Raw genomic sequence first — 12454 nt, forward strand, 5'->3', positions numbered from 1 at the left:
ATCACGGTCTTCATCAGTTTTGTTAATGTATAATATGTATATAAATATATATATCTTGTAACCACTTATTTGCTTTTATTATTCTTAACGTTTGCAATATGATTATATGCCATACAATATAATTATTGGCATACGTAAGTACATATCTTGTTATTTAAGCCTTAATTTATTATGTTATTAATTTATATATGTGTATGTACATGTATAATGTATAAATATATTTAATGCGACATCTGCCAAACTTTATTCAAATAATGCGTTTATCAAATTTGAATCAAAATACATACTACGTATAAAATAAACCATATATAATATAAATGAACTTTTTATAATTGTTATAATTTCAACATTCTGTAATTTATTTACAAAGATCCTACATGTTATTCCTGCAAGAAATAATATATAGGATGAATTGTTACTTTTAATTTAAACATGTTAACCTCAAATATTTTTTTTGAACACAAACGTACATAGCTCGAAAGATTGGTGCAAAATATTTTATTGTAAGAATATAACTTTTTAATACAAATTTTATATATTTATTAAATATTCATAAGATATATTAGCTTTAATCGATAACATAATAGTTACAGTTTTATTAATTAATGTTCCATTTTAACTTTACCAGAAACACTTTACATATGAATTGCGTGCAAAGAAGGTTAATTGGGTAATATTGTTATTATAGTGAGATTTTTAAGGATTATAGCAACAAATTTATGATTATTGCATGTTGAACATGTTAACATTCATTATACTATGAAGAATATATTTATATTTCTTGTTTTGGTAAAGACATTTTTTATATACTTATGATTTGAAATTCTTGGATTATTGTACAAACCTAAAATAATAGAACTTATTTTCACAGATATCCTATGTGTTAGCATCTACAGATAAATTATTACATTATGTAACTGATGAAGTTGCAGGAGGTTCATACAAATATTATAATTTAGCTTACGATGGTTTTGTTAGAATAGTGTTAATATCTGAGTAAGTAAGTTATTAAGATAATGTTATATTAATTATTAATTTACATACATATGTTGTTTTTACATATATATATATATTTCATAGGGTTGGAGATACAGATTTATATGCTTCGCAAATAGTAACAAAACCGACATACGAACCAGATCAGTATTGTCTTCAATCTGCTACATGTGGGGATGATGTTATTGTTATTCCTGATAGGTATATTAAATATAATTTTGTATAAACAAATAAATATATAAATTGTAGTAAATATATCTTTTTTCAGCTTTAAAAGACCAGTTAGTATAGGAATATATGGACATCCATCACATGAAAGTAGTAAATATATTCTTTTAGTGTATGAAACAACAGATACAGAAAACATATCATTTAAAAGAAATTTAGATATTCATAATGAGGTATATATTAAAATACAGAAATATCTAAAGTGCATAATACATGCATATTTCATATAAGTAATTATAAGTATTATTATTTTAGGAACAAAAGCCATCAATCTCATCATCCATTATCTGGTATTTGTTAGATTTTCTTTTTCATATATTATTTTGATGTGTTGTAATACATTGCATGAGTTTCCTTAATTAATCATGTTGGAGTACGAGAATCAAATATTTTTGGAAATACTCCATGAAGATGGTTTGGTTATTATGGCAAAGTAATTATTGTATTTACTTCTGTATTATATAAAATATATTTCATTTATTTTGTTTCTCAGTTGATTCTGACTTATTTATATTATAACTTTTTAGAGGACTTGGCTTAGAAACTGTATTTGCAAATATATTAAGAGCATACATAGATCCTGGAAATTTAGTTATAGTTTTAGGGACTACAAATCACGATGAACAATATTTTATTGATTTTTTAAAAAGTCAAGGACTCAATCAATTACCCCGTATTGTATCTTCCGAATATACCTCTGATGAAAGGTTTGCATCACAATAGCAACTTTTTGAACCAAAAATCCCGTTTAATATTTTCACTTTGTTATTTTTTAATAATTATAGAGAAGGACTGTATTTGGAAGGTGGTGTGCTATTTATGTCAGGTCGAATTCTTATAGTAGATTTCATAAAAAAAAGAGTTCCATTAAATTTAATTACTGGAATTCTTGTATACAGAGCACATAATATATTAAATTCATATCAAGAAGCATTCGCTCTTCGTTTATATAGGCAACACAATAAAGTAGGTATTTAGAAAGGATATGAGTCCCTGTTACATAATATAAAGTATTATTCTTAATTTAATAAATTTTTTGTAGACTGGTTTTATTAAAGCTTTCACTAATTCGGCATTGGCATTTACTGTTGGATTTATGCAAGTAGAACGAGTAATGAAAGCATTATTTGTTAAAAAATTGTTTTTATGGCCGCGTTTTCATACACTTGTAAATAATAGTTTAGAAAAAAATAAGGTAATAATATTATATAGTTATTAATATTAAGATATATCACGAATTTTAGCGTAAAAAGTTCATTAAACAATTTTTTTAGCCAGATGTTATCGAATTACACATAAAAATTACACCAAAAATGTTAAACATTCAAACTTCTTTACTTGATATAATGAATTATATAATAAAAGAACTAAAAAGGCTTAATAAATATGTACGTATGAAGTCTTAATAATTTATTAGATTATATAAAAGCTAAAATCCGTCTATCTCTTTTTTTCTTTTTACTTTTTTACAGTTGGATTTAGATGATTTAACTGTTGAAAATGCAATAGCTAAAAAGTTTCATAAACAATTACAATCACAATTAGATCCTATGTGGCATCAACTTAGTTCTACTTCTAAACAATTATTATCTGATTTAAAAATGTTACGTGATCTTCTCGCGTAAGTATTCAAAAAGCAATGAAATAAATAAAATTTATTTCCTACAGAAAAATATAAAAATTTACAATTTAGATGTTCAACATATGAAGATTGTGTATCGTTTTATGCTATGTTAAATCGCTTACGCACAATGGAATATGCTGTAAAAAATAGTGGCTGGTTAATGTCAGATTCTGTAGATGCTTTATTTAAAAATGCGAAAGACAGGATTTATAACGAAAAAAATGGTAAGCTTGTTTGCACAGATTTCTATTTTAAAAAATAATTTACCTTATTGGTTTCGTAATTTGATAATGTACATATCATTTTTATATAGAAATAAAACCTGAAGCTACTCCAAAATGGACAGCATTAACGGAAGTATTACTTGAAATTGAGAATGACAATAAAAAGAACAAAAATAACAAAAATCCTGAAAAGGTTCTTATTTTGGTACATGATCGAAATATTTGTTATCAGTTAAGAAATTATTTAACTATGGGTGCCAATAAATATTTACTGTATGAAGCAGTAAAGAAACTTTCTCATAAAGAAATAACAAAAACAACGTATGTAACAAATTAAAAATATAATCTTTTATTTAAAAGCATATATATACTTAAGATATACATTTTATTGCTTCATTTACTTCAATAGTGGAAAGAATGCAGAAGAAAAATCTACATCTGCAGAAAATAATGAACATAGTACAGAGGAAGAACAAGATGCTTATGTATTAACATTATCTCAAAAAGTCAAAGAAGAAAATCAATCTGATTCAACAGCTGAAGATAACAAACAACAGACTTTATTTGAAGATTGCTCACAAGTAAAACTAGAATCTATTGTACTGTGTAATGTATGAAATTAAAAGAATTCTATATGAACTATTTTTGTAGATTGCTGATCTGGATTTAACTAACATAAATACAAACACACCTATTGTTTTGATACAGTGTTTGAAAAAACACGGTGATCCAATGGCATTGCAACGCGCTTTAACAGAACATACACCAAATAATATCATTATGTACGTAGCGGACATGTCTGCTGTACGACAAATTGAAGTATGTGTGAAATTAATAAAACAACTTTTTCTAATTTATTAATGAAGTATCATTATAACTCAAGTAGATATATTTTTTATATAGGTTTATCAAAATAATAATCCATCGATAGATTTAAAAGTATATTTCTTAATCTATGAGAGCTCAGTGGAAGAACAAGAATACCTTACATCTTTAAGACGAGAAAAAGAAGCATTTCATCTATTGATTAATGCTAAAACTGTATGTTATTGTATTTCAAATGAATCTTTACATATATATGAATTATAACAAAGTATATTTTTATGTCAGACAATGGTTATTCCTGAAGACCAAGACGGAAAATCTGAAGATTGTTTAAATCTTGCAATACAATCGAATGCAGATGGTGAATTGAGTACACGTAAAGGTGGTTTATCGAAAATATCTGAAATTCCTAATACTGTCATAGTTGACATGAGAGAATTCAGAAGTGAACTACCTGCTATACTTTATACACGAGGCATGAAAGTTGAACCTATAACATTACAGGTATAAAGGAATTAAAAATTTTAAATGATTTAAAGGCAAAAGGTATTTATATTATAATTATGTTTATAGGTGGGAGATTACATTTTATCACCAGATATTTGCGTTGAAAGGAAGAGTATTTCTGATTTAATTGGTTCTTTAAATAGTGGGAGATTATACAATCAAGCTATTGCTATGACAAGACATTACAGCAAACCAATGCTTCTAATAGAATTTGATCCAAATAAACCATTCTGTTTTCAAGTACATATATATGTTTTATATATACTGCAAAATTACTAGCAGTTACTTAAATTTTTAAATTCATTAAAAGGCAAAATTCTTAATTATAGGGATATTATTATGCTAGCAAGGATGTTCAAAATATGTTTATCACTTCAAAACTTCAACTTTTAACTTTACATTTTCCTCGTTTGAAACTTGTATGGTCACCTGGACCTCATGCAACAGCACAATTATTTGAAGAACTGAAGGTAATAAAATAAAATTATAATTTATAAGAGTTTATAGACTCAAAATACATAGAAATAGTAGTATGCTAAATTGATACCATTCATATTACTAATTTATCATATATAAATTTATAGCAAGGAAAAGATCAACCAAATGCAGAGAAAGTTGCGCAAGTTGGAATTGAAGAAAACAAAGAAATATTAGCAGAGAAATATAATCCTCGTATTCAAGATTTTGTTTCAAAATTACCTGGGGTTACTTCCAAAAATTTACATTTAATATTAGGTAAAGGACAATCACTAGATCATCTTAATAAACTTACAAAGGTAAGTGCTGTAATTTAAATTTTGTTAAGATAAGGTATTGGATTTTCGAATAATATAAAGAATAGTACATTTGAATAATGCTATTTTCCTTTTAGGAAGAACTTATTGAAATGATTGAAAATAAAACCGAAGCAGAAATGTTATATAGTGCATTTCATGAAAAACTTTCTTCAGCTGAAGAAAAATCAAGCACAAATAGTAAAAAACTTGCATCCAAAGGTCGAGGAAAAAAACTGTTTACTAAAATCAAACAGTAATATTTTAAATACTTTATTTTTAATATGTTGTTTTCTAAAATGCTGGTTGTTTACATTATTTTTATGTTATGTTTAAATAAAATTTAAGATTTGTGGATACTGTATTGTAACTTGCGTGATATGAAAAGAGTTGTGTGTGTATAAATTTCAAAAAAAAAAAAATAATAAAAAGTGAGGCATTTTTATCTATCAAAATTATAATTTTCTTCATTACATTTTTATTATTCTTGCATTTCAACAGTTTTTAATAAACACAATATAGCTTTATTTAATATTTCTTCTATTAGTGACATACAACCTTCCGAGACTAATATATTATTGACATGTTTTAGTTCAAATATCCTGTAATTATAAAATATAAAAATAATTCCATAAAAGATATTTCTTCTTCAATAAAAAGTTAAATGGCATACTTTGCAATTTTCGCAGTTCCACATTCCCGAGAAATTATAGATTTCTTTGCAGCCTTTTTAATAGTTTTTAATACTATTTCATGTGCAATTTCTAATATTTTATGTATTGTTGCATGAGTATTAAATGAAATATGTTGTAGACAAAACTATATAAATTATGTATATATGATATGAGATTTACAAATATTAAGTTGTAATTAGTAAACTGAAATTTTAACATTTAACTTACTTCATTATGCTCATGATGAAAAATGTATGCTAAAATAATTTTAGAAACTTCTGAGATAAATCTCATTTTTTCTTGTTCAGTCATTATATCTGGTTGAAAATTCAACAATAAATCGTGAAGTTTAGCAGTTATCGTATTATATTCTGCCATACCAATTAGATGAATTTTTTCATAAAAACGCATATCCATTCCTATAAAAAATCATACAATTTCTACTGAGTATTTATGTTTACAAAGGAAATACATATGTATATATAGTAATACTAGTACTCCATAGAACTCTTTATCTTTAAACACCTGGTTCATAGTCACTTGAAAGACAATAGAGACCATTTAAATACCGTTTAGCCAACAAAAGCGATTCAGTATCGCGAATGTCTATACTATCCACAATATTATCAAGCCATGGTGTAATAGAGTAAAAATCAAATGCAGTATCAGTGATTCTTACATCTTCTCCTTCTATACTTGCTGGTGGTTGATGTTTCTGAAATAAGGGCAATAGGAAATTAGTGTACAATACAATATAAATATATTTATAAATATAACTGGTTTCAATTATACAAACAAGGAAGATCTTTGATTCTGCCTCCAACTTAAGTTCATTATTAAAGCTATATTCTCCACATTGTGAAATTACAATTTTTTTAAGTGGATGTTCATAATATGTTGAAATATCTTCTAATATTTTTAAAGTTTTAGCACCATCTATAAGTTGTCTTTGTACAAGTTTTAAATGTTTATTTTATTCTGCTTTAATCATATAAAAATACTTAAGATTAATACATTTAACTCACCCAAAAGCAACATAAAAATGATTCATCCAAGGATTTGGTTTTAAACATACAACAAATTGTGATCCATTACAATGTTTGCCATCATTTGTCATTGAAAGAACTCCTCGACGATCATGAGGAACACAATAAGATTCATCAGGTATTGTAACATCAGCAGCATTATTTTTATCCGATTGAAATGGTTCAAATCCTACAAGAAGCAAATATTTAGAATAAAGCTGACAGTAGGTAATACTTGAAAAATACTCAAAGTACTAAACCAAAGACTAATTGATATAACATTGAATTATACCTCCTATACCTCCACATTGGAGCCATCCATCTTTAACTATACGATGCAAACATGTATTTATATAATAAGCATCTTTGTAACATTCTTTTACTTCATCATATCCAGTGCAAAGATTTAAAAAATATTGACAAGTTAATGGCAACAAATCAGAATATAGCTAAATTAATATAACATTTAATATAAAAGTTTTGTAAGATTGTTATGCTTTTTAAATTATGTGCAAATTCTTACCATAAACACGAATGAACCAATAGGTGTATCATCTATAGAAAATGTGAAATAAACATATTTTCTCTAAAGTTTAACAATGTCATATTAGTGCACAATTTATATTATTAGATTACTATATACAAAAAGAAATAAAATCATTTATACAACAAAGAATAATTTACCTTAGATTTTTCCATAAATTTTTTGCAATGTTCTGCAGCAAGATCTTCATAATATTCTACACCAACAGGTAAGCTAAAAATATAATCTTGACTTATATAGTGCAAGAATTGTATATCATTACCAAGGAATTTATTATTTATAAAAATAGCAACAGTTTGTGTTAATGACCACATTTCACCTCCAATTTGCTAGAAAGATATAATTATAATTTATAATTGATATACTAATATTATAACGTACTTTCACAAGTGGACTAATGGCAGTTTATTACTCTTTTCATTTTAAGTATGTATTCATGCCACTCCATTTGGAACATTTCTATAATTTGTGGCATGCAAAACTTAAATGCCAAATGTTGATATAATTTCTCTGCATATAATCGTGCCTTCTGAAAAGCAATAGTATTTATAATACCTATTACTTTAATTTGAATGCAATCATTTCTACAAGAGTTTAAATAAAATTTGTCAGATAATCCTCTTTTGACTTTATTTTGCATAATTGCAAAGTTAATTTTAATTTTCCTTGAGTAAGTTATTTAACATAGTAATTGAACCTAAGTGATAAAGGTATATAAATAATGAATAAATCTAATTTGTAATTTAAGTTCTGTTGTGGCCACTGTGTCATTACAATGAAAATAGATTGCTACAACAACATTTCCCAACTGAAGTTGTACAAGATTAGCGAGAAAAAATGAAGACTACATTTGAACCTAGTGAGAGAAGTTTATTTTATCATTTGCGACTGTATACTTGTAATTATTATTTATAAAATCAATCCATTTATTGTCGTGTTTGAAAAAAAAATATGATTTATTACAAAAAGATATAAAATATTCATATACTCAACTAACATTACTATCAAATTCATCCTAATGTGAATAATAAAATATATCTTTTTATATTTTTCAGAAAGTCTTTATTATTTAAGTGTTTCATACATTGTCTCTGTAGCATTTTCAATATCACTTTCTTCATCACTAGTACTACTTGTATCCAAATTATATAAAAAGGATTCATTTTCATTCATAGGAAAATAATACCTGAAATTTTGTGTTATTAATGTGTAAAAATTTTAATTAATCTAATAAATTATGATTTCATATTATGTAAAGTACTAACTCTGGTTGATCCCACACTTTTTGTGAAGGTATCTTAAAATGATTTTCTTCCTTCATGTGTTCCAAAACAGTATCCACTTTCATTTCACAAAAGACACATTGTTTTAAATGAATTTGTCTTCTGACATAATTAACTACTTTTACCTGTTTTAAAATAATAATTTAACAATTTAAATTTTTACACCTTATTTAATTTAATCTTATTTGTTTAATCTTACTTTTTGATAAAATGTTAAATCTTTTGATGCAATTTTAAAATCAAAATCATGTTCTGCTTTCATATGTGTAAGAATATGATGGAAATGCTTATCACTGTAAGTACAGAACAAACAAGATATTCCAATGCCTTCATCATTCCAATCTGACCAAGTATCTTCATCCTCATTTTCACTGCTTTGATCTCCTACCACATCATTTTCAGTGTGAGTATTCTAGATACAGAGAAAATTATGCATTTATGTATTTACATCTTTTATGAACAAAACTGTTATTAAAGGATTTATCAAAATACCTGTTTATGTCTCCATGATTTTCCAGGTTCCAAGTAATTATTTATATAAAATTTATCATACTCTTTATTATTTGGATTTATCCTTTTGTGTAACTTCTTACGCATATGTTCCTTTAAAGCTGTACGATCTTTAAACAATTTTTCACAATATATGCATATCAAACTGAAAGAAAAATATTTGATATCAAAGCAATATCTATTTAATTAATATATGTTTGTATATCTCACTTTTCAATAGCTGTTTGAATTTTATCTAAAAATTCATCTATGAATACCAAATTATCTGGTTTCCCAAGGTATAAATTATGTTTTTGGGCTAAGTGCTTTATATACGTAATACGTAAACCTGAAAATTCTGTTCTACAAAACATGCAACCACGATTAAAGTTTGTATCTTTCCTTTCTCTTGCTTGTTCTGATAAAACCCATTCCTTAAAACAATGAAAACTCATATGTTGTAATATTTTATGTATGCATATAAAAGTTTTATAGACTAATAATGTACCAGTTTAGCTTGATGTATTTCATGTCTTAAAGTTTTATCTTCTGAAATACAATCAGAAAGTAGATAATATTTTTCGTTTTTACTTGGTTCTCCATCAGGGGTGCAATCCATTAACATTGTTGTACAGAATTTAGTTAAAGGCTCTTCCTTAAATTTCACACTCCAATAATGTATATAGCTAAAAACAATACCAATTTTTTATTTTATGAATATTTAATTTTTAATGACAATAAAATATATTATTTCAAATAAATCAATAGTAAACCTTTTTAAACTAGCAATATTCCAAACATCTCCTATTACAAGACGATGTTTTTCAAATAAATGAGACAACAATTCTTTTTCATTTTCTGGAAGAACGAATTTTTCGTCGCACAAAACACATTTTGTATTGTAAGGTTTATCATCAAGTCCAACAAATTGAGATTTAAATACAGTATCATCTTCATTATAAACACTGTTTATAGGTAACAAATCTTTATATTTTTCTACAACATAATATTATACAATATATACTACTCCAAAATTTGCAAAATATTTATAAAATTAAGTAAGATGTAAATATATAAAATATATACCTGTCGAATTCATAGCTGTTCTACTTTTAATATCTTTTAAATCAATATATAATTTATAAGATTTAAATTTATTTCAGAAATTTCTTTCATACAATAGGTTAAATATTATTTATTTTATATAATATATGATACATGACACATATCCATGAAAGTAAGAATATGATTTATATTTCTTTAAAGTTTGTAGATAAATTTAATATCCTGATAAATTAATTGTACATACAAAGGTATGGAGGAATATTACTATTTGTTACTGAACAGTACTTTGCCCTGTCAAAGAACTCATGTTTCTGTTGTTCAGTCAAAATGAGAAGTTTCTATTGGATAAAATTAGAATGTTCTTTTTCAATGTAACATTTAAATACAAAATAAACAACAAAGTACTGCGAGATAAATGCTTTGACTGTAGAAATCTGAATATTTATGATTAATTTTAATAATGTGTCAAGTATAAAGAAGTATAACTATTAAGTCATGTTTTTAGTATTTTTACTTATAGATATGTATATTTATATTTTTGAAATTAACAATTACAATATTTGTATATTTTGTACGAGAATTTAATTTTATTTAAAATATAATATTAGTCATATTTTTACCAAAAAAACAAAAACAAAAATAATTCTTTAAATGTTATGGATATGGGTATTTCTTACAAACTGATATATCTAATCAAATCCAAAATGAGATGAATACACAGGAAGGTAAAAAAGGAAAAGTAGACATATATATTATACAAAAATCATTTATTATTTATTTTCCTTTCTCAGTTTTAGATTTATATTTCATAAAACCAAATAACAACATCAAATGACATATATGTAATGAAATGCTGCTAAACACGGTGCTTGGATAAGTGTTCCAGCATAATTCTATTATGCCCAAAATTGTTAATTTTATTACAGTCTTATAGTCTGTACACCATGCAATATAGGGCAATGTATGATAATACCATATGTAAAATTGATAATGCAATGATCTACTAAAAGTCACACCAATAAAATTTGCAGCAAACATTGGAAAAATAAATAATTGACTCATCGTAGACATATCTACTTTCTCTTTCTTTTTTAGTTGAGGTTGCAAGCTTTTTTCCATATACTTTAATTTTGCATACGACTTCATATATTTTATCCATGTTGATGCACAGTAAATTAAAGTTAATATATGCAACATTAACAATGATACATGAAAATATGAATGGACAAAAATATGTTCTGGTAGAAACCTCCAATTTACTGTCCATTTAAACTCAAAAATCCTTCCAAGATTAAAAGCACCTTTTATATATGCAAATGGATTATTAAGTAAAAAAGGAAGACCTAATACTAACTGAATTAAGGCACATATAAGTAAGTGTATTATTGTCTTGAATATTCCTAAATTACATATGTAAGCTATGAGAAGTGCTGGTGCAAATAGCAAAATATTCATTTTTACAGACACAGCCATACTATAAAAAATACTGCCTAAATACCATTGGTCATCTAGAAATGCATTCAGACTAGCAAATAACAACACCATTGCAACTGGATCATTAAAAAGTCTTAAGGTAAATATAGAATGAACTCTATAAGATGTACAACACATAATGATCAAAACATACGGAGGAACTTTCTTAGTTTTCGTATAAATTCGAAAAACTAATATGAGTAGCACAATATAAAGAACTGCAAAGAAATACTGTGCTATTTTTATCTTTGTTCCATGTTCCGTGATGAAGTACAATATAGAAAATATATAAACAAATCCTGCAGGGTAGACTAATGGTCCAGTGTCACCTTTCAATTTCGAGTAATCCAACGTTCCATTCAAAAAGCCCTCGACTTCTTGCATATATGCTTTCCAGTCGATTTCTGTATATGGTATCCTTTCGATAATCAATATGTTCAGAATGATTTCCAAAATGATAAACAGTTTTCCAATTAAAAACAATTTTCTGGGATCTGTGAATAAGGAACTTAATTTTCCCCATTCTAAGTAATTTTCATACCAATTCTTGGTATTTTTTTTCGATACTTTTGTCGAATTGAGGTTAGATCGAAATTCTCTGCGCGGCGCCATATTGTTACAAGTAAATAGCACACGTGTTCTTTTAAGTTCGCTTCTCTGTATGCGAATTTTTTTTATCTTTTTATGAATTCGTATCAACCAATCACAAAGCGTAATGTTAAAT

At 25.8% G+C, this 12454-nt stretch overlaps 5 protein-coding genes across 5 annotated transcripts; 2 read left to right on the top strand and 3 right to left on the bottom strand.

The window, feature by feature from the left end:
- The first annotated feature begins 254 nt into the window (after positions 1–254).
- Positions 255–1551, top strand: LOC117213672 (UPF0669 protein v1g209471-like). Its single transcript, XM_033459214.1, has 5 exons — positions 255–290; positions 872–996; positions 1081–1197; positions 1265–1397; positions 1480–1551. The coding sequence occupies exons 1-5, from the start codon at positions 255–257 to the stop codon at positions 1549–1551; spliced, it is 483 nt and encodes a 160-aa protein (XP_033315105.1).
- LOC117213631 (DNA repair endonuclease XPF) lies at positions 882–5709 on the top strand. Its single transcript, XM_033459130.1, has 19 exons — positions 882–996; positions 1081–1197; positions 1265–1397; positions 1480–1657; positions 1752–1931; positions 2010–2190; positions 2267–2419; positions 2499–2612; positions 2697–2845; positions 2918–3072; positions 3162–3393; positions 3482–3653; positions 3724–3891; positions 3976–4113; positions 4183–4401; positions 4471–4644; positions 4734–4874; positions 4989–5180; positions 5276–5709. The coding sequence occupies exons 4-19, from the start codon at positions 1590–1592 to the stop codon at positions 5435–5437; spliced, it is 2598 nt and encodes an 865-aa protein (XP_033315021.1). The 5' UTR covers positions 882–996; positions 1081–1197; positions 1265–1397; positions 1480–1589; the 3' UTR covers positions 5438–5709.
- On the bottom strand, positions 5624–8448 carry LOC117213632 (probable inactive peptidyl-prolyl cis-trans isomerase-like 6). Its single transcript, XM_033459131.1, has 10 exons — positions 7833–8448; positions 7561–7749; positions 7400–7462; positions 7169–7325; positions 6877–7066; positions 6648–6798; positions 6377–6566; positions 6080–6270; positions 5851–5996; positions 5624–5779 (listed from the first exon to the last, which is right to left on the bottom strand). Exons 1-10 carry the CDS (start codon positions 8058–8060, stop codon positions 5659–5661), a joined length of 1626 nt encoding a protein of 541 aa, XP_033315022.1. The 5' UTR covers positions 8061–8448; the 3' UTR covers positions 5624–5658.
- Positions 8449–8457: 9 nt separating this feature from the next.
- LOC117213633 (zinc finger protein 277) lies at positions 8458–10675 on the bottom strand. The gene is made up of 8 exons (XM_033459132.1): positions 10279–10675; positions 9966–10188; positions 9701–9878; positions 9424–9626; positions 9196–9358; positions 8903–9115; positions 8686–8828; positions 8458–8606 (listed from the first exon to the last, which is right to left on the bottom strand). Exons 1-8 carry the CDS (start codon positions 10289–10291, stop codon positions 8486–8488), a joined length of 1257 nt encoding a protein of 418 aa, XP_033315023.1. The 5' UTR covers positions 10292–10675; the 3' UTR covers positions 8458–8485.
- A 332-nt stretch (positions 10676–11007) lies between these two features.
- Positions 11008–12443, bottom strand: LOC117213763 (lethal(2)neighbour of Tid protein). The gene has a single exon (XM_033459392.1). The coding sequence runs from the start codon at positions 12340–12342 to the stop codon at positions 11032–11034; it is 1311 nt and encodes a 436-aa protein (XP_033315283.1). The 5' UTR covers positions 12343–12443; the 3' UTR covers positions 11008–11031.
- Between the last annotated feature and the right edge of the window lie 11 nt (positions 12444–12454).

This window comes from Bombus bifarius, unplaced genomic scaffold (genome assembly GCF_011952205.1).
Source record: "Bombus bifarius isolate JDL3187 unplaced genomic scaffold, Bbif_JDL3187 scf7180000009125, whole genome shotgun sequence".
Classification (NCBI taxonomy): Eukaryota; Metazoa; Arthropoda; class Insecta; order Hymenoptera; family Apidae; genus Bombus; species Bombus bifarius.